Genomic DNA, 17,996 nt, shown 5'->3' on the forward strand with positions numbered 1-17,996 from the left:
CTGTAAATAACTCTTTCATATCCGCAGCATTTCGAAAAAGATGCTTTCCTGTTGGTGCAAGTACTATAGATCAACAAAAGCATGCAAGCAGTACTAAAATCGCCGATAAGTGCGATATTGAAATACTACTAGTGTGACATTTGCACTATAAGAATTAGTTTCGCACCATGTCGCCATTACATGACGAAATCTTGGTCAGACATATCGACTCGCTTACGCCCACTGGACCAACGAGCGCCAGCGAGACTGCTCATTCTCAGTCAAAGCCTGCTGGCGGATGAGGACGATCCATCTCATGTCATCGCGGTTAAGAAACATTGCAGTCTCAAACCGTAGACACCGTTGCGGAGACAAAGCGGCTTTACATTAGCGAACCATAGGAATAAGATTTTGTACCAACTTAGCTGCTCCAAAGATTTTGGAGGGAGTATTGTCTCCTGGAGAGAAGCAGGCGGTATTGTGGTGGAGGGTAGGAGGCCTCGATCAAGACAAACGACGTAGGGCACTGTAATTCTGGGACAGCCCGTTCTATTTGACTTTAGCGGTGTAACAGGCAAGATGCATGTTGTTGTAATCGTTCTAGGTGATCTCGGAAGGTCGCCTCGCATGCAATATCATGCCCTTTCTCTCCTACAAGCTGGGCATTTTGTTTCTCTTATAGGCTACGAAGGTGAAGACCTTATCCCAGCGCTTTACGAGTTTTCCAACGAGCAACTGGGTATCATCCGATTCAAAGTACCTTCTCCGAGATTGTTACAGAAGGTCATGCCAGTTTATTTTGTCTGGCGGATATTCAGCTTAACAGTTTGGTCGCTGTTTGCTTTGCTCTCAGTGCACGCAAAGCGGAAGTACCCTATAGACTGCATTCTTGTGCAAAATCCGCCTGCTCTTCCCTTGCTCTCTGTTGCCTATACTTTCTGCTGGATACTGCGCCTCCTCCAAGGAAAACGCGCCTGTTTGATTATCGACTGGCACAATATCGGCTATTCCATGTTGAAGCCAGGTGGCTTCCAAATACTCGCGCGAACCTACGAACGAATAATGGCACCTCTTGCTGATGGCCATTTTACCGTAACAAAGGCAATGAAAAATTTTCTACACGCTACAATGAACATACCGGACGATGCGAATATACGCGTACTATATGACTGCCCTCCAGATATGTTTCAACCAATATCATTTGAACAGCAATACGACATTCTTTACGAGCTGGACAAAAAGTTTTGCGAGGCGTGTCCACGATTTTGGTATGCCAGTAAAGACCCAGAATGTCAGTCTATGTTCATTGAAAAATTGCCGAATGGAGATTGCCGACCTCGGAAGGGACGGCCTGCACTGATCACAAGCTCAACAAGCTGGACAGCTGACGAAGATTTTGGTATTCTGCTCGCTGCCTTGATTCTTCTAGATGACCGGATTAAAAGCGAAAAGTCTTCATTGAAAGTGATGGTTGCTGTGACCGGGAAAGGACCTCAGAAAGCTGCGTACGAGGAAAAAATTTCGCAGCTCAGCCTTGAGTTTGTCGCGATTCAAACTTTGTGGTTAAAGCCAGAGAACTATCCCAAGCTGATCGCATGCGCGGACTTTGGAGTATCACTTCATACTTCGACGTCTGGTCTAGATTTACCAATGAAAATTCTTGATCTCTACGGATGCGAAGTTCCTGTTTGTGCAGCAGATTTCGAGTGCTTACCAGAGCTTGTTTTGGATGACCGAAACGGCCGCGTTTTTCGAAGTCATGAAGAGCTAGCTGACCAGTTTTGGGAATTATTGCATCCGTTGACCCAAGTCTCATCTGCGTCTTGCCATGGTTTTGGAACTTTGGAGCGCTACTCTCGTACGCTCAGAGGTCGGAAGCGCTGGGCCGAAAATTGGACGTCCTCTGCCTTGCCAGTTATTTCGTTGGCCGTAAGTAAGCAAGAGTAACAGATGAGCAATCCCCGGATCAATGAGCAAAGACATGACCTGCTAGCTAACAGCCACGAAGGAAAAAAAGGATTGCCCTGGTTGAGGATGAAACTGGATTATATCGGGCGAGTGATTTGCAAAAGTAGCCTCTCGTTCTTGCTAATCAATTGCAAAACGACTGTAGGTAAAAAGACTGTAGGTGTAATATCTTGATTGATGAAGACTGACTCCCTTACACCGGGAACCAATACATACATATAGATATGACCTCGGTTGTGATGTTGCAAAATAGCGGCCACATAATTCTATAATTGCCCTTAATGTATGCTTGAGATTTTCTATTGATTGTAAAATGAGGCATCCTACTCTGTCGGGACAAGGGAGATGCTTCCGAACTCATAGACCAAGTCGCTGACAGTGAGTGCGCTGCTCCGGCTATAACGGGAATGGCTCCAAATGTCGTTTGTCTATACCAAAAGCAATGGACACAAAGAGTTTGGTTCTCTCACTGACATTGCGCTTCAGATGGTGGACTCGGTCGGTACAAAACCTCATGTTGTATATGAAGATTTTCGTCAGAGCAGGCCAATTGGATTTACTCGTACGTGAGCGAGATGGACTGAATTCTCGTCAAGATTTCGACAGGCCACCGAGGGAAGCAATCTTGATATTGCCTTTCCATTTTTCTTTGCGAAGCAGGCCCAGAAAGCCTCTCCGGGGGGTTGTTCTGCAAGTGGGAGGCAGGTTCTCAACACTGCTTCGACAACTTCTGAGCGACGACCACGAGTCTTCGTGTCCATGATTGATTTCGCTTCCGGAATAATGACGCGGCTCAAAATTTCCCAACATGCGATCTATCCACGTCAAGCCATCGCTTTCGTGTATGGGCCGAGGAGGTGTTCTTTGCATGGTATTTCGAATGCGTTCATTTAGGCAAGAGAATCTGAATGAATCAGAATGATGACGGCTGTGAAAAGCTGTCCAGCTTTCGGCCTTGATCATTTGGTTCGGACGTGCCATTGTCAGTGGTAGATGATCAATATGAAATAATTGTGATGGTACTCTAAAACTGGCTTTATTAGTTTCGACCACCACCGCGCCTGAACAATGCAAGAGGTTTCTGGATACACACCCGCGCAAGCATTAATGAATCGTTCCGCTCGTCACGGAAGTGAGAAATGTGTAACGACTGAATGTGAGTCGTGCCTTTTCGGAATCACATTTAGAAGCGGTTATTTTTAGTACTACGTTGAAACAATTCCCATGTAAGGCTTATACTAAAATAGTCAACGTAAAGTTCATTATGTACATGAGTGAAGAGCTGGGAATTGTCTTGTTGCAAATCCTTTGGACCCGTACTTGTCCACAATAAACAATACCTCTGCTTATCTGGGACTCAGAGGCAACTGGTTTTACCTACCAGGCTATTCACACTTCTTTCTAGGTGTAACAGCAATCGAATTTTATAAGTACTTACTTTTACACATGTAACATAGTCGCTGGTTGTCTTCTTTATTTGATTTGAAGGATGTTTAGGAATGTTCCAGGTAAGTCTTCGACGGTACTCGCACATCCGACCGACGATATGCAATCCTGCCAGAAATCCTGATTCGAGTTTGGAAGTTTCGTCAATAGGATCAAACATCACGAACCGCAAAACGTGCCACAATCTACTTCGCAAGGTCAAGATTGTCAGGAATCGAGTGGTTGTCATCGCAAAACAATAGCATATAAGTATGACACGTTCGCCCGAAGTGATGCGAAATCTTGATGAATCGCTCGTCCAGATACTTCCTAAGGAAAAGAGTAGCGATTTCCTTTCGTTCCTGAATGAAAACCGCCAGCCGGGTACCCCGGACAAACAACATCCTCCACATGCGGGCACTTTCACCATCTATTCGAGGGAAGCCCCTTCCAATTTTCCGAGTTTTGAGGAAAAGAATGATAACGGTGACGATGCTGCGTATGAAGAGATGACTGCCTATATTCGCAATTCACGCTCGGTACAGCTTCCCAAATGGAACTCTACACCTGAAGTGTTGGTACCCTTAGCGCCCTCAAATGCACATCGAAAGCCCCGATCGCGTCTCCGGGGGACAACAATCCAGCCCTCTCTTCCTTCCCTTGATGAAAAGAAACCCTTGTCACCAACTCTTTTAGACAAAGAGCGTAAAGACTGGGTTTGCTCTGCCTCTCTGGTAGTCCAATCGAAAAGTTCCAATGTGAGGAGACGACGGCTGCGACGCACGTCCTCCAAGAACGGCAAGCATTTAGTTTCCACATTTGGTTCCAAAGTTTCACCGTCGACGGCGAGTGGAGTGCCCCCGATGAAAAAGTTGACGCGAGCTCTCTGTGTTGAAAAACTGGAACAGCATGCGCTTTTTCTGGCCGCAACGGGTCACGAAGAAAAGGCAATTTCCCTCCACAACGATGCTCTCCTTGTAAATCAAGCTGAGCTTGCCCAAATCGAAAGACATCTTCAACACGCACAGAATAGGCATCCAGCCTCGGTGGAATCCATTTCTGACCGACTTTACGAAGATTGCATTTCTGTCACCCAGTCAGTGGGTAATATTCGTACAAAAATGGCAATTCTATTTGACCGTATGGGAGATATAGAGGGGGCTACTTTCTGTGCTCAAGAGTCCTTGAATGCTTATAGACAACAAGAAGGACTCCTCAAAACGCACAATCGAGATCCATCACAAGCAAGAGAGTCCATGAAAATAACCAAAATTCTGCAGAGGAGAATTGAGCAAGCGCATCTAACTTTGGAAAATCGTCAGATTTTGCACAGGGAGATTTTTGTGCTTCGCAACGGCATGCGGAACACATGTTGATCCAACTCCTGGTAAGGACAGCGTCTTACCAGAAGTTCAATCGCCTACTGCTAAACTCCAAGTCGCTTCCGTCCCACACACAACAAATTACAGCCCCACAGTCCCTACGAATATCCAAGAGTACATTGTAGACTCATAATCTTCGTAGTTCATTGTTTTCCTGACTTCGATCTCCATTGTCGTTTTGTGTTCATCAATAACACATGCTCCCAGAATGAGAGAAAACACCTGATCAACGAAATTCAAAAAAAGGCTAGAGCTGTTCTGCAGCTTGAAACAGACAGTCTCGGGACCGGGCATCCTCAAGTAGCTGATACATTGTCCTTCCTAGGTACCATCACACTGGAGCAGAATGATCCAAATGCCGCTCTTCAACTTCTGATCAAGGCAGTGTCTATCACAAAACATGCTCTTGGCACAAAGCATCCTCACACTGGCCTGAAGCTTTTGCAGACAGCAAAGATCAGCATGCAAGTTGCGCCTCCTGACGTCGAAAAGTCGTTAGACTACTTTATGCAAGCCATATATACGCTCCAATACTCCAAGGCCCATGCACACGTGGTTGGCTATACCATGAATGATGTTGCAATCATGAGAATCCAAAGACACGAGTTTCCCGCCGCCTTGGCGTTGCTTTACGAAGCACTGGCCTTCTACAAGAAAGCATACAAAGAGTTAAATGAAGGAGATATCAAACTGATCAACATTCAGATCTGGCGTAATATCGCTGAATGCACTTCCCAAATGCAGGACTTCGACAAGGCTTCAGAGGCCTTGCTAATGGCCTTACGTATCCAGCGAGAAGCCAGGAAACTATGCAATGTTTCCAAACACTCTGTGCATATTCCCCTTTCAGATGATGCTAGCATCGCTGAATCTTTATGCCGGTTGGGAAAAGCATACGTTGGGGCTGGACAGTATGTGGAAGCCTTGACCGTCTACGAGGAAGCTCTTCTAATGCATAGGGAGAAAGTTACAGAGGCACATCCTTCTGTAAGTAAAAGTACGCATCCAGAACTCCCAGCTAGGCTGGATCAACTTGCGAACGCGCTTTTTCATGTTGGAGAAACGCACTACGCCATAGGGGCTTTTGACACGGCCCTCGATTATTACAATGAATCGATGCAGAAGAGGCTAATTAGCGATTCTCATCGTCCAGAGAATAGAATAAATATGGTCCACTGCGCTATGTGCTTGGTGGGAATTGGATCGATCCATGCACGTAAAAGCAATTTTCAAGATGCTCTGAGGACTTTCAGCGACGCGATGTCTTGGAGTGAGGCGCATGGTACGTATTCTGCACGAAAGTAAACGAACTAGTGGCACTTCCTCATTGAAATTTACAACTTGTGATTCAGGTCTAAAAGAAAATCATCCCATTGCTACAATGATCCGCATTCGAATCGAGGAGACAAAGGTGAAGGTCTTGGAACGGCAGAGTAGTAGAAACGCACTGTAGAAAGGATATAAAAAGCGTCGGAAGGAGCCGGAATATCGATTTGTGATCATTTGGCTCTGCACTTCCAACATCACACTTACGTAACAAAGAACGTACTCCTATTAAATCCTCCAAGCTCTTATGGGCAACAAAATATGTTCGCTAGAAAATTTGCAGTAAGCAAAAGAATTTCTTCAGGGTACTCTTGTCTTTTAACCTTAGAGATAAACCAAACCAAGCAATTGATGTAACTTACAGTTACCGAGGCGCCGACCCAATTGCCAACCTAACAGCATGTGTCAACTAATGTTGTCCCTCCCCACATTCCGAGCAGAACTTCGCGGCTCCAGGAAGTGTATTCCTACAAAACAGGCAAAATTTTGATCCTCCGTTCTTTATGTTTGGCGTTCTGTCGTTTTCAGTGTCTCCCGATTCTACTTCGGGGCGTAGCACGACTTCTTCCTGTACCGTCACATCGTTCTCGACAATTTGGAGAGGAGTAGAGGTTTTGACCAGTCCTTCACTGTGCCATGCATTTAGAACGGTGGCAACTTCACCAAAGCGGTCGACAATTGCATCTGCAAACTCTTGGTGAAGAGAATTCACCAAGTAATCTGTAGCCCCTACCTGCATCTTAACTACTTCATTCTTAGAAACATCTTTCACCAGAGCTTCAACGCTTCGCTCCGGCTTTCCCTCCGACAATGCATAATCTACCTGTTTGTTGAGGACCAGCTCTCGAGCCCAGACGCTACGCATATTCAGATCTTTTGCAGCGACTACGTCTTTGATGAAATCATCACCCACATGAACCCACCACGGTCCCAATCTTGATTCCAATTCATAGTCTTGGGCGTCATCGTCGGGAAGGAGATGTTTTAAGCTAGGGTGACCGGCCAGTTCCTGTACAGCTTTTAGGTAGATTCGTTTGTCAGGTTTGCTTATTCCAACTTTTTCGGCGTTGACGCAGAAATGAAAATATTTGGATAGCTCATCAATCAAGCGTGGATCTGAGTTGCCATCCGTAATGGCTCCAATCACGACCGAATGTCCATCCGACGTTTGAATAGCAGCTATTTCTTGAAGACATTCTTTCACAGCTTCAGCCATGTTAAAGGTAATGGCATCGTGGCGCGCATTTGTCCAAGTCTGAAATGCTTCTTCGGCAGAGCATTCAGCACTCTCGGACGAGTATCCGTTGTCGTCCAAAAGAATTTTTCGAATGGCATCTTTTCGGAGTAGTGTTAATAAAGCTGGAGCTTTTGCCTGTTCCACTTCAATGGGGCAGTATCGTTCTTTGTTTTCTTTGAATAAAATTCCCATTATTGTTTCTATTCGCTGAGGTTGAACGACGCCTCGTGCGTCGAGGAAGGCCGCGAGAGCTTCATTGGCGGCGGAAATAGTCGCCGATGTGACCCATAAAGTATTGTCGAGATCAAACGAAACAACTCTGACTTCGCTGGACTGCTGCAGGTTCATCATTCCTTCGAGCTTGAAAGGAGCAGCGTTTCTGAAGGACAGGAAAACCGAATCTTGGTTAGGGTACAGAAGACTCACCAATGAAATTGGTCCTTGCTCGACCTACCCTCCTTCTTGATACATGCGTTCCCACTTTAAAGGGTCCTCTTCAGGAATACGCCCTTCCATAAAAGTCGATTGAAGGGACAGCCAAAACGACACTCTCTGACGCCTTTGAGAATAAGAGGGGTATAAAAACCATGCACAGGACACGCGCTGCCTAGAGATGCAGGCGACGGCACTCGAAAAAAGAATTGTGAATTTACGGACTTTGCCGAGAACAACTCTTCGATTTTTGGTTGAAGGTATGATCATCTACTCTCCTGGAACAGCTCCGTCGCAAAGCCAGGACCTCTACCTTTCGTAAATTGATAATTACAGTTAGACAACGAAGCACTTTTCATGGCGCGTACTGTGTGTGAGTCACGATCAACACGATTTCCAGTCAGATAAGCAGGATTTGACATCGGCAGCTAACTTTGTGCTGACTATCGTCCGTCCACACTATACTGTATATCCGTGAATGGACTAGTTCGTGGACTGGATTTTGGTTCACAGTCCCGTTTGGTGGGAATGAAAGGAAACGGCAATTCTAACATTAGCGAGGTGAAAGATGAAGGCAGGAGCGGTAACACGCTAGCCCATTCGAGACAAAATCTCCATTTGATGTAAAGTACTTTATTATGCTATCGCATCTGTTTAAATCTGTGAGAGTTCACAGTCAACTGTTCTTTCAAAAATTCTCGTCGAATGTCCCAATTTTATCAGTTCTCGTTTCCAGTGCACACGAAATCGGGAACATTGTCAACAAGCACGTTTGCTATGTTCCTAGGAACTCGTCTAAGGGAATGGCATCATCTGCCCCGGCAATTCTTTGTGCAACCGGTGACCACCTTTTTACAACAACCAGCTTTTCCGTCGCCCGAGACAGCTCGAGCGTAGCCATCAGTAATGACTAAAGCTGCAGCTTCATCGATACCAATACACGCTTGCTCCGGGTACTTCAATAGCATGGCATCTGAATCTTGTGATCGCGGGAGACCATTGCTCTGGGTAGCGTCGTGATGTGGTACGCATAACGCAGGGAGATACCCGAGGCCTTCAACTCTAGAGAGCCCGCAAGAGCAGCACAGTCGTCAGAGGATTGGCTCGAAAAAAATGTAGTCGGGTCCATTGAGTCCGAGTGACCATATTCGAACCAACAAATTGCTCCAGCACTGCCCCCACATAACACAGGCGGGGGATTTTTTTGGATTACACAGTTTCGAATCATGGCGTCGATCTTCAGTTGCTTCCAGCGCTTGACGGCGTACAAAGTGTTGCCACCACTGACCATAATCACATGAGCCGAATCAATAACGTCTCGGATTTCATCATGGGAAAGATTCTTTTGAGCAGCTTCACTAACTTCAAGCTTGATAACTTTACAGTTTGATAGTCTAGAGTACGCATGTGTTTGGGCCTCGAATGCATCGTTCTTGTCGTAGGTTGCCGTTCCAAGGTACACGAGTCGGATCTCCTTTTCTTCTATGGAATCCGTCAGATCCAACACAGCCTTTACGATAGGATCTAGGCACATGGACCGGCCTCTCCCGGCAGCGACAATTCTCAGCTTATTCCGAGCTACAGAATTCATCATAGTGCTAGCTACTAACAATGCCGTTACCCACAACATTCCGGGCGAAATTTTTGCGATGCGCAGAAAAGACATTCAAGCCGTAGAACATGTCTTGCGTATCTTAAACCTACAAATGTCTCTGTAAGGGCTATGATGTATGCCACAGAGCGCACTAGAAAATTCCGATCATTGTGACTCACTGTCAACATGCCTACCAAGATAGGTATACCATTTGACTATGAGTTATGTCACTTTCCATCTCTACTGATAACTTTATACAATAAGCAGTAAAGACAAATGCCGACCAAACGACTCGCAAGCCTCGTTCGCAATACGCTTTACGGAGCAACGACTGGAGCCGCATCCGAATGGCTTCGTGGCCTTCCCTTGAGGGCGGTCAGGGGCGTTACTTCGGTAGGAAGCGAAAACAGCTTAGGTTTGATATTTCCATTTGCTTGTGGATCACGGGGAATTGTTCCATACACGAGAGCAAATAGGGGAAGAGTGAGCCCTAACAAAACCACGTTGGGTCCAAGATAGTTTCCTGCCGATTCGGCCCACTCCACCAGTGGTCCCTGGACCAGGGACACGGCACTGACCACGACGTTGGTCAAACCCAACAGAACTCCGTAATTACGAAAACCAAAGAGTTCTCCAGTTTGGTGGAACACGGTACTGTACACGAGTTGTCGAGAGGTGGCGACGGAGGTAAAGACAATAAAAATTTGGTACCAGGCCTGGCCGGGCAAAAACGCCAAGACGGAGCCGTATAAAACACCCACCACGTTGGCGACTTGGAAGCAAGTGATGGTGGACCGTGACAACAAATAGGCGACCCCTGGTAGAACCACAAACCCAAAGGGTAGAATAGCCCCAAAAATACCAATCAGCATTTCCGCCATGGCCGGTTTCATCGCGTAGTTCAACTGATCGTTGATGGACGCGACGACAAAATTGAGTTTAAGAATATGGACGGCCACCCACAAGGCGAGACAATAAAAGGGCGGAGAAGACAAGACTTGGGACAGCGGCGCGTCCTTGAGTACCGATGGAGCCGGCTCCAGGGACAACTTGCCTGGACTGAGGTACGGCGAGGCGGCGCCCAGGTACGAATTGGTGCGCTGGCGACGCGCGGCGGACGGTGGCGCCGGATCGGGTAATATAGTGTGGGGCCAAACCAAGACGGCGGTCAAGAAGGTGAAGAGCGGTACCAGTAAATACAATCGAAAGAATAAGGTGGTAGTCATGCCAAAGAAGGTAGAAGCAGCCGAAAATAAGGCAAAGACAATAGTACCCCCGTCAAAGGCCCCGGCTTGTGCCGACATGAGGAGCGCCGCCCCTCCGGTGCCACCTTCCCGCGCTTGTCCCGGAAAGAGCCTCGCTAGATGCAGCGTCGGCAACTGTACCGCGGGACCGGAAAACCCCACGAGCGCGAAGCCAAGATCGAGACAAGTAGTGCTCTGTGTCGCGAAAGAACACAAAGCTAGTCCAACCGCCAAAAGCAAACTGGCGGCCATACCGCACGATTTGGGCCCGAAGCGATCCAGCACCAGGCCGAATGGCAAAGAGGAAAGATAATTGCCGATGGCTCCGTGTGTAAAGATCCGTGCAAAGTCGCTGGGAGATAGATCGATGCCTTCCTGGCGGAGAATTGGCAAGAGCGAAGCCCATCCAAACACCACACCGGCCGTTAGTAGCGTATGCAGCACACCAATCGATGCATAGAATACGGGATGAGCGCGCAGTCGGGCGTGGTACGGATCTTCTCCGTCCATCGCGCTGTGACTGATATTGTTGGCTGTTGGTGTGGCCATTGTCTGACAGTGAGTGCGACGCGACTCCACTTGGTACAAAGATTGGTGTTCACTGGTCCTTGTGAATTATCTCGGTGTTGGTGTTTCTGTGGATGGGGTTTCCCGATATCCTTACAATAACTTGCAGAGTGAGAAAAACCATGAGGATGCACTAGTCGTCTTCCCTATTCTTTGTTGCTTGGGTGTGACTGTGATTGTCGTCATCTGTCTGGCTTGGTCCCCTACCAGTCTGTCCGTGATGGATGCCTTTTTTTTGTGAACTTCCGTGCTGGTGCGGCCATCTTCTCGGATATGTTTCGGAAGACGAAAGATACTGTCGCTCCAACATTGTGGCTCGTTTCCGAAAGTTTGCATTTCGACGTCTGTCCATCACTCGATTAAGTCCCATCCGTCAGGTGATCCCGAGTTCCCTCGCACCCAACGAAAACAAAACAGTAACTAACTGTTAGCCAGAATCTTTGGCCGAAGGCATCACCATCACCAACCCAACCACTGCAATTGGTCTGGGTAGCAACTGATGGAAGAGCGTATTTATTCGCTATCAACCGACGCAACGGTATCGTCTGTCCAGTCATACCAGGCACAGAGAAAGCGCAAACCGGACCAAACATGAGCGAACGACACAGACTAGACCAAAGGTGGTGTCGTCTTCTGTTCCTTTTCTGCGGAATTCTTCTCGGGACCGTCGAGCCGACTCTTGCCTTGGTCGGGATGGTTGTGCCGCGGACCCGCGTCAGCGGAACATCACTCCACGTCTCCAACAAAGGCAAACGCAAAGATTCCGCAACAAAAGCTGCTCGAAAGTATGCGGACGCCACCGTCAAGACCAACGGGGGCGGGAAAAGCTCGCGTCCCCGTTCCACGCAAATGCGCGACGCGCCCGCCAAGTCTCTACCGAGCGGACCCCGCGTCGTGTTGACCCGCTATGCGGCAAATCGGAACGATCGGGTCAACAAGGAACGACTGGCGGAATCCATCGGATGCGAGCATTTCGGTAGTTGTTCCGGTTGCGTCCGGGATGATCAGGTCGGCAGCGTGGATGTCATCCAATCCGCCAAACTGTACTTTTCCTCGACGGCCGTCCGCAAAAAGCGCCACGACGTGTTGACGCAGGGTCTCGACTGGGCTGTGGAAGATCAGGACGACGGCTTTTACCAAGTCGTGGTGCCTTCCGCAGTCCGCGGCTGGCGTACACAGGCCAAACTGGCCGTTGCACCCAAATCCTCTTCGTGGGCCAGAGACGGGTGTGAGTTTGGACTATACCAACGCGGGACGCACGACGTCCTCGCAATCCCGTCCTGTGAAGTACACCATCCCGCCATCAACCGAGCGCTTGATGCCTTGCGACTTGCGACGGCCAAGACCGGGACGGCCGCCTTTGCCAAAGATACGCGGGATGGGGGACTGCGCTACGTGCAGTTGCAAGTGGAACGGCCAACCCAAAAGGTTTCGCTTACGCTCGTCTGGAACGCCGAACTTTTGAAAGAGACACAGCCCGCCCTTGCGCGTCTGGTCAAGGAATTGCAAACCCGCGAACCAGATTTGTGGCACAGTATGTGGTGCCACTGCAACAACGGAATAGGCAACAACATTTTCGCTCGAAATCCACGGCGATGGCATCGTTTATCGGGGATGGAATACATGCGAGAACCCATTGCGGTCGGTAATCAGGGATGGTTGTACTTTTCACCGCTGACATTTCGACAGGGAAATCTGGACGGCTTTGATGTATTGGCTACTGATGTTGCACGTGCCGTTCCCGGAGGAAGTAAAGTGTGTGAGTTGTACGCTGGAGTCGGCCTCTTGGGTCTCACAACGCTGGCACATCTTGCCAAAGAGGGAACGCCGCTGGAATGGATTCGCTGCAGCGACGAGAATCCTTCCAATCCGCGTTGTTTTCAACGTTCCATCGAGTCGCTGCCGCTCGAGGTCACGGGTCTGGACCGTCGAACGAACCGCAAGTCCAAAGAAGATCAAGGTATGACTTTGGCAGAATTAGCCGACCTCATTGAAGCTGGTGAATCTTCCTCGCGCAGTGAGAACGATATGGAAAAGGCTTCGTACATGGTAGCGACTGCCGCGCAAGCGCTGCAACGAGGAGAAGCTCTGGGTGCCGACGTCATCATCGTTGACCCTCCCCGCAAAGGACTGGAAGATGAAGTTCTGGAGAGTTTGTGCCAACCATATAAGGCCGATCAACCGTACGTAGAATCCGTCAACTTGCTCACAATTGCGGACGACAAAGTGAATTGGACCAACGATGTGGAAACCTTGATATACGTGAGTTGTGGTTTCGATGCGTTGGCCCGCGATTCGCAACGCTTGCTGTCATCAGCTGGCGGCTGGACTTTGCACAGTGCAACTGGCTATCTTCTTTTCCCAGGTAGCGATCACGTCGAAACCCTGTGTATATTCAAGCGATAGTAACAATGCCATGGCAAAACGAAAGTCAAAATTCTTTTATGGAGGCTTCCGTTGTGATTTACGACGCCTACGTTTCAAGCACAGAACGCGGAGTCTCGACTTCCCAAATTGCAGAATCGACGAGGAAACATGTGCGCTAGCGCGGAATATTCACTATCAGGAACAACAGTTTCCAATTAGCCCGGGACGCCAATTTCACAGTCGGGTATTTTTATCTTCAAATTGAGGATCAGAAAGAGCTTAAGTGTCAGCAGCTCCTTTGAAAACAAGGATTGACGGTGACAGCTTTCACAGTCAGCTAGCTCACAGTCAATTCTGATGATTGCTAATTAAATATTATAAAAGGAGATTTTACTATGCCTTCTGAACAGGTTACAGAGATTTTCATCGGGAACTATCAGTAAAGATAGACCAGAAGAGATGGTGAATGGTAGTGAATAATTTTCCTACAATGACAATACGTAAAGCAACTGTTGCGACTGTGATGCGTTCGACGAAAACATTTATTCGTGAGTGAGTGTGAGTCTGTTGTATCGTTTTTGAATTGTTTAGACCAATCAAAACACCTGATGCGGTTTATTTGCACGTTAGCAATGCCGACACAATTTCAACATCGGACCCGAGAAACTACCAACGTAACTACCATGATCTTGCACAGAACATCGTCTTTGCATCGTTTTGCCTTTTGGATTGTCAGTCATCCAATCACAACGTCAGGCAAAGATGAAAAAATCCGTAGAAAATCGTAGGAAGATTCTTTTGACAAAGACTGGCATTGCAGTCGCTGGAGAACGTCTGATGGTGTCTCTGAGTAAGCTTTTGGTTGGCATCGAGCATCGAACAGTCGAGAAAATAAAAATAGAGCGAATTAATCGATGCTTTGCTCGGGGCAACCCCGAATCGGAATTCGACCGTGAGGTCGGCGGCTCCCAAACCTTTCGGCACTTGGAAATTATCCGAGACGCTCTCAAACACGATCCCACCCTTCGTTCCTTCGTTGTCGATAACAATATGTTGGCAGCGACGAATCTTCCGACTAGAACCGAGGATAGCATTTGGCTGAATCTCCCTACTTGGCAAGCTCAACTAGGAATCCAGGATATTCAATTTTCGTGCTGTACTGTTCAAACAATCGAACCTACTGTATTTCTGCAAGGCTTTCCGGAGTGGAGGATCCATCACGGAAGCGGTCCTCGCGGATTCGCGTTGGTGTCCAACATAACAAAAGGAGTGTCCGCTTTCTTTTCTGATCAGCCTCGTCACATTAATACGGAAGGATCGAGACAGGGAGAGGCCTGTCCCGATGCGATGATTCTGCGAGTTTTTCGATGTGCGCCTCGACCTTCGTTACGGGCCCCGATTGAACATGTGCTCAATCAATCCCGTCCACCTAACGTCTTTGACCTGTGGATTCGTCACCACGAAACGCCAACCGACCTGCCTGGACTAGGATGTTTCAAAATTGACGCAAATGCAAAAGCAACGCTTTTAGAACTATTGACGGATGTCGACTTTGTCGAAGAGACCAATCGAGCAGAGATAGAAGTAGAGCCGCATCAGTGCATGCCATCACCCCTGGTTCCAAATGATGTTACGCCCGGCTCTCCTTTAATTCGCACGGCCCCTCCAAATAAATTTTCGACATCACTGGTATTACAAACTGTTTCCAATCCTGGATCTTTGTTAGCGCCTTCCATGCCCTCGCCAGTATCTACTCAGCAAGCCATTGTCAATTTGTTGTCAAGCAGCGATAGCACGGAGTCTAACATTTCTCTTGAGGATGATCATAACGTCGGTCATCGCTGCAATGCTTTTGAAGTCATAATTTCCCCCGCAGTTAGCTTTGCGGAGATGGAAGCACTGGTTGCGAAAGATAGCGAAGAAAATAGTCAATTCGGTTCCATTTTTGTAAAGGGTGAATCCGAAACACTGGGGACAGCGCCCTGCAATCTTGCTGAGAAAACAAATTGCGATCGACACAAGTGGGCTTTTTGTTTTCCTGAAGAGCTTCAGTTTTCTGACGTACTTAGTCGAGATTGGCTGCCAAGTGATTTGTCTAACAAGGATTCTCCACACGACGAAAACCAACCTGAAGATTTACTGTTGGACTCTTTTTCAGGTCTCGCAACGTTTAACTCAATATTCGGAGACCCATGTACGGTAGAGGATGCAGAGGATCCTTACAGAGAGACCTTGAAGATTGATACAGCTCTCGCCACTCCAACAGGGCAGTCTCAATTTGACGATTATTCTCCGCTTCGGTCGTTACTTGCTGCACTTGCTTTTGAGGGCGTCTATTGCGACGAATGCAGCTCAGCTATCACGGATACACGTCCCATACAAATTTATGAGACTCGGAACCTACCGGGTCCGGCAGAGACGTCTAGGATGTTGACAATGCAGCGAGAGAGTTTTAGTATCAGCAACACAAAGGAACAAATAGGAGACGTATCATACACAGCAGACGGTAGAGAAAACGTAGAGCCCTGCATTGAGGAAAACATGCGGTGCCATTGGTAAATCTTAAAACACACACACGAGGTAACAACTATGATATGCGCCATACAAACGAGTTTTGTTGCTTCAAAATACCGTGCACCTTCTATGATGCAAATTAAACACTTACAGCTTTCAAATCATACAAACGCTGGCCGTCTATGGCCACGATTCCCCATCGATATATCTGAAATTGACCAGGCTTTGCATTCTTTCGAATCTGCTTAGAATAACAAGCTATATCCCATCGCACCGCCACGCAATCTCGCTCATTGTCACCAGCAGCCCACGACTTTACTTCCCGCACCTCACCACGACGAATCGATCCATCCTTATTTCTAGGGGAGCCTAGTCGAAGAGAGTTCCAATGCGGACCAGGCTCAACAAGAGTTCCCTCGACCACGGGAAGCAAGGGCTCGATGGCATCCAGCTGTAACTTTGTATATCCTTTTTTAGCATTTTGCGTTTTCCAAAATCCCCAACAGCATCCATCGCACAATGTCAAGGGATCCATACAGGTTCGACACCTTCTTGGGGCATTCCTGTTGGCTATTGCGACACCTGCTTCCAAGCTCCTTAGCCGATCCTGGACCTTTTCAAACTGTCGGGACAGAGTCTTACGAACGTTTTTGTTTACACTAGCCGGAAGGTACATGCCACGCAGGTTTTCGAGTAGCTGTCCCTGCAACCGAAGCTCCGACTCGTCAAATGAATCCAAAAACGTGAAATAGCAGTTCTTCCAGGCAGCATGCCTACGACAGTGATACTCACGCAGATTTGGCTGACATTTCTCACAGACAAGAACCAAATCTCGACAAACACTGCAAATGCGAGATCCTGAGATCTCATCGTAGTGGTTCTCGCACTCGACGCACTTTCCGACTTTTCTTTCAACTTGAGTGACTTCAGAACCACAGTCGGAAGGTTGAATTGCAATGCGTTGATCGAACACAAAGTTTCGGCCGTGGAAATATCCTCTGTCACCAAATTCTTCCAAGTAGCGATGAATTCCCCCTTGAAGTTGGGAGACATCCTTTACACCCCGCTTCTTGAGCATGACCGAAGCCTTTTCACATCGAATACCTCCAGTGCAGTACATCAGCACCTTTTTGTCCTTGAAGTTATCCGCCTGTTTGGCACAGAATGTTGCATCGAAGTGACTAAAGGTTACCATTTGTGGATTCAAGGCAGCCTTCTCTGTTCTGGGATTAATAAAGTGTCCAATATCGTGCTCAAATGTATTCCGTACATCAATCAACACCACATCATCGCTGCCGAAACCTTGGGATAGTGTCTCATGAAACTGCTGTGGCGTCAGATGCTTTCCGCCGTGGTCCACAATATCTTGCACAGAGACCGAGCCTCCAGTACTAATTATTTCCTTGACAATGCTGATTTTCAAGTCCGGGAATGGCTCCAATATACCTCTTCCAGTAGACGACTCTTTCCAATCGATACCTCGAAACAAGAATTCTGCTTCAAAAGAATTTGGAAGATGTTCATCATCGGGTATTCCAAAAGCTTCAATTATTTCAAAATTTTCCATGGTGCTTATGTACTCACGTACTCTTTCCGAAGAATTCGCCGATAGAGTGCCATTGACACCTTCGCTGGCGAGTAATATTCGACCTTTTAGATAAAGTTTGTTACATAATTCTTTTTGGTGCTGCGCAAGTTTTTTCTCGTAAAAGTCTAGATACTTGTTCAGGAGAGGAAACAGCGAGGGGGGGAAATATTTGTAGAAAAGTACAACGGTAGAATTCTGCTTGTCAAGGAGTACGCTATCATGGTCAGTCGTCATGGCGGCCGGAGAAGCATTTTGTGGACGAAACGCCAATTCACACTCTGTCAAGGATTCTGGTTTCTGTTATTTCCAACTGTATCCGGATATCGGACAGCCACAACATGTTCACAGACAAACTGACAAAAAAGACACCCGG

At 47.6% G+C, this 17,996-nt stretch overlaps 8 protein-coding genes across 8 annotated transcripts; 4 read left to right on the forward strand and 4 right to left on the reverse strand.

The window, feature by feature from the left end:
• Nucleotides 1-507: 507 nt before the first annotated feature.
• On the forward strand, nucleotides 508-1,773 carry PHATRDRAFT_14002 (beta-mannosyltransferase; the record flags this gene model as incomplete). The annotated part of the gene is made up of 2 exons (XM_002181467.1): nucleotides 508-1,234; nucleotides 1,307-1,773. Coding segments are annotated over 2 exons (1,194 nt in total), but the record flags the coding sequence as incomplete, so codon positions are not given.
• Nucleotides 1,774-3,595: 1,822 nt separating this feature from the next.
• On the forward strand, nucleotides 3,596-6,207 carry PHATRDRAFT_47287 (predicted protein; the record flags this gene model as incomplete). Its single annotated transcript, XM_002181468.1, has 4 exons — nucleotides 3,596-4,542; nucleotides 4,695-4,759; nucleotides 4,962-6,036; nucleotides 6,107-6,207. The coding sequence occupies exons 1-4, from the start codon at nucleotides 3,645-3,647 to the stop codon at nucleotides 6,205-6,207; spliced, it is 2,139 nt and encodes a 712-aa protein (XP_002181504.1). The 5' UTR covers nucleotides 3,596-3,644.
• A 282-nt stretch (nucleotides 6,208-6,489) lies between these two features.
• Nucleotides 6,490-7,833, reverse strand: PHATRDRAFT_37459 (predicted protein; the record flags this gene model as incomplete). Its single annotated transcript, XM_002181640.1, has 2 exons — nucleotides 6,490-7,696; nucleotides 7,772-7,833. 2 exons carry the CDS (start codon nucleotides 7,831-7,833, stop codon nucleotides 6,490-6,492), a joined length of 1,269 nt encoding a protein of 422 aa, XP_002181676.1.
• Nucleotides 7,834-8,707: 874 nt separating this feature from the next.
• Nucleotides 8,708-9,343, reverse strand: PHATRDRAFT_37460 (predicted protein; the record flags this gene model as incomplete). Its single annotated transcript, XM_002181641.1, has 1 exon — nucleotides 8,708-9,343. The coding sequence occupies one exon, from the start codon at nucleotides 9,341-9,343 to the stop codon at nucleotides 8,708-8,710; it is 636 nt and encodes a 211-aa protein (XP_002181677.1).
• A 317-nt stretch (nucleotides 9,344-9,660) lies between these two features.
• Nucleotides 9,661-11,378, reverse strand: PHATRDRAFT_47289 (predicted protein; the record flags this gene model as incomplete). The annotated part of the gene is made up of 1 exon (XM_002181642.1): nucleotides 9,661-11,378. Exon 1 carries the CDS (start codon nucleotides 11,134-11,136, stop codon nucleotides 9,661-9,663), a length of 1,476 nt encoding a protein of 491 aa, XP_002181678.1. The 5' UTR covers nucleotides 11,137-11,378.
• A 273-nt stretch (nucleotides 11,379-11,651) lies between these two features.
• Nucleotides 11,652-13,923, forward strand: PHATRDRAFT_47290 (predicted protein). Its single transcript, XM_002181469.1, has one exon. The coding sequence runs from the start codon at nucleotides 11,746-11,748 to the stop codon at nucleotides 13,558-13,560; it is 1,815 nt and encodes a 604-aa protein (XP_002181505.1). The 5' UTR covers nucleotides 11,652-11,745; the 3' UTR covers nucleotides 13,561-13,923.
• Nucleotides 13,924-14,283: 360 nt separating this feature from the next.
• PHATRDRAFT_37463 (predicted protein) lies at nucleotides 14,284-16,080 on the forward strand (the record flags this gene model as incomplete). Its single annotated transcript, XM_002181470.1, has 1 exon — nucleotides 14,284-16,080. The coding sequence occupies one exon, from the start codon at nucleotides 14,284-14,286 to the stop codon at nucleotides 16,078-16,080; it is 1,797 nt and encodes a 598-aa protein (XP_002181506.1).
• Nucleotides 16,081-16,174: 94 nt separating this feature from the next.
• On the reverse strand, nucleotides 16,175-17,831 carry PHATRDRAFT_47291 (predicted protein; the record flags this gene model as incomplete). Its single annotated transcript, XM_002181643.1, has 1 exon — nucleotides 16,175-17,831. Exon 1 carries the CDS (start codon nucleotides 17,600-17,602, stop codon nucleotides 16,175-16,177), a length of 1,428 nt encoding a protein of 475 aa, XP_002181679.1. The 5' UTR covers nucleotides 17,603-17,831.
• Nucleotides 17,832-17,996: the final 165 nt, after the last annotated feature.

This window comes from Phaeodactylum tricornutum, chromosome 13 (assembly GCF_000150955.2).
Source record: "Phaeodactylum tricornutum CCAP 1055/1 chromosome 13, whole genome shotgun sequence".
Taxonomy (NCBI): Eukaryota; Bacillariophyta; class Bacillariophyceae; order Surirellales; family Neidiaceae; genus Phaeodactylum; species Phaeodactylum tricornutum.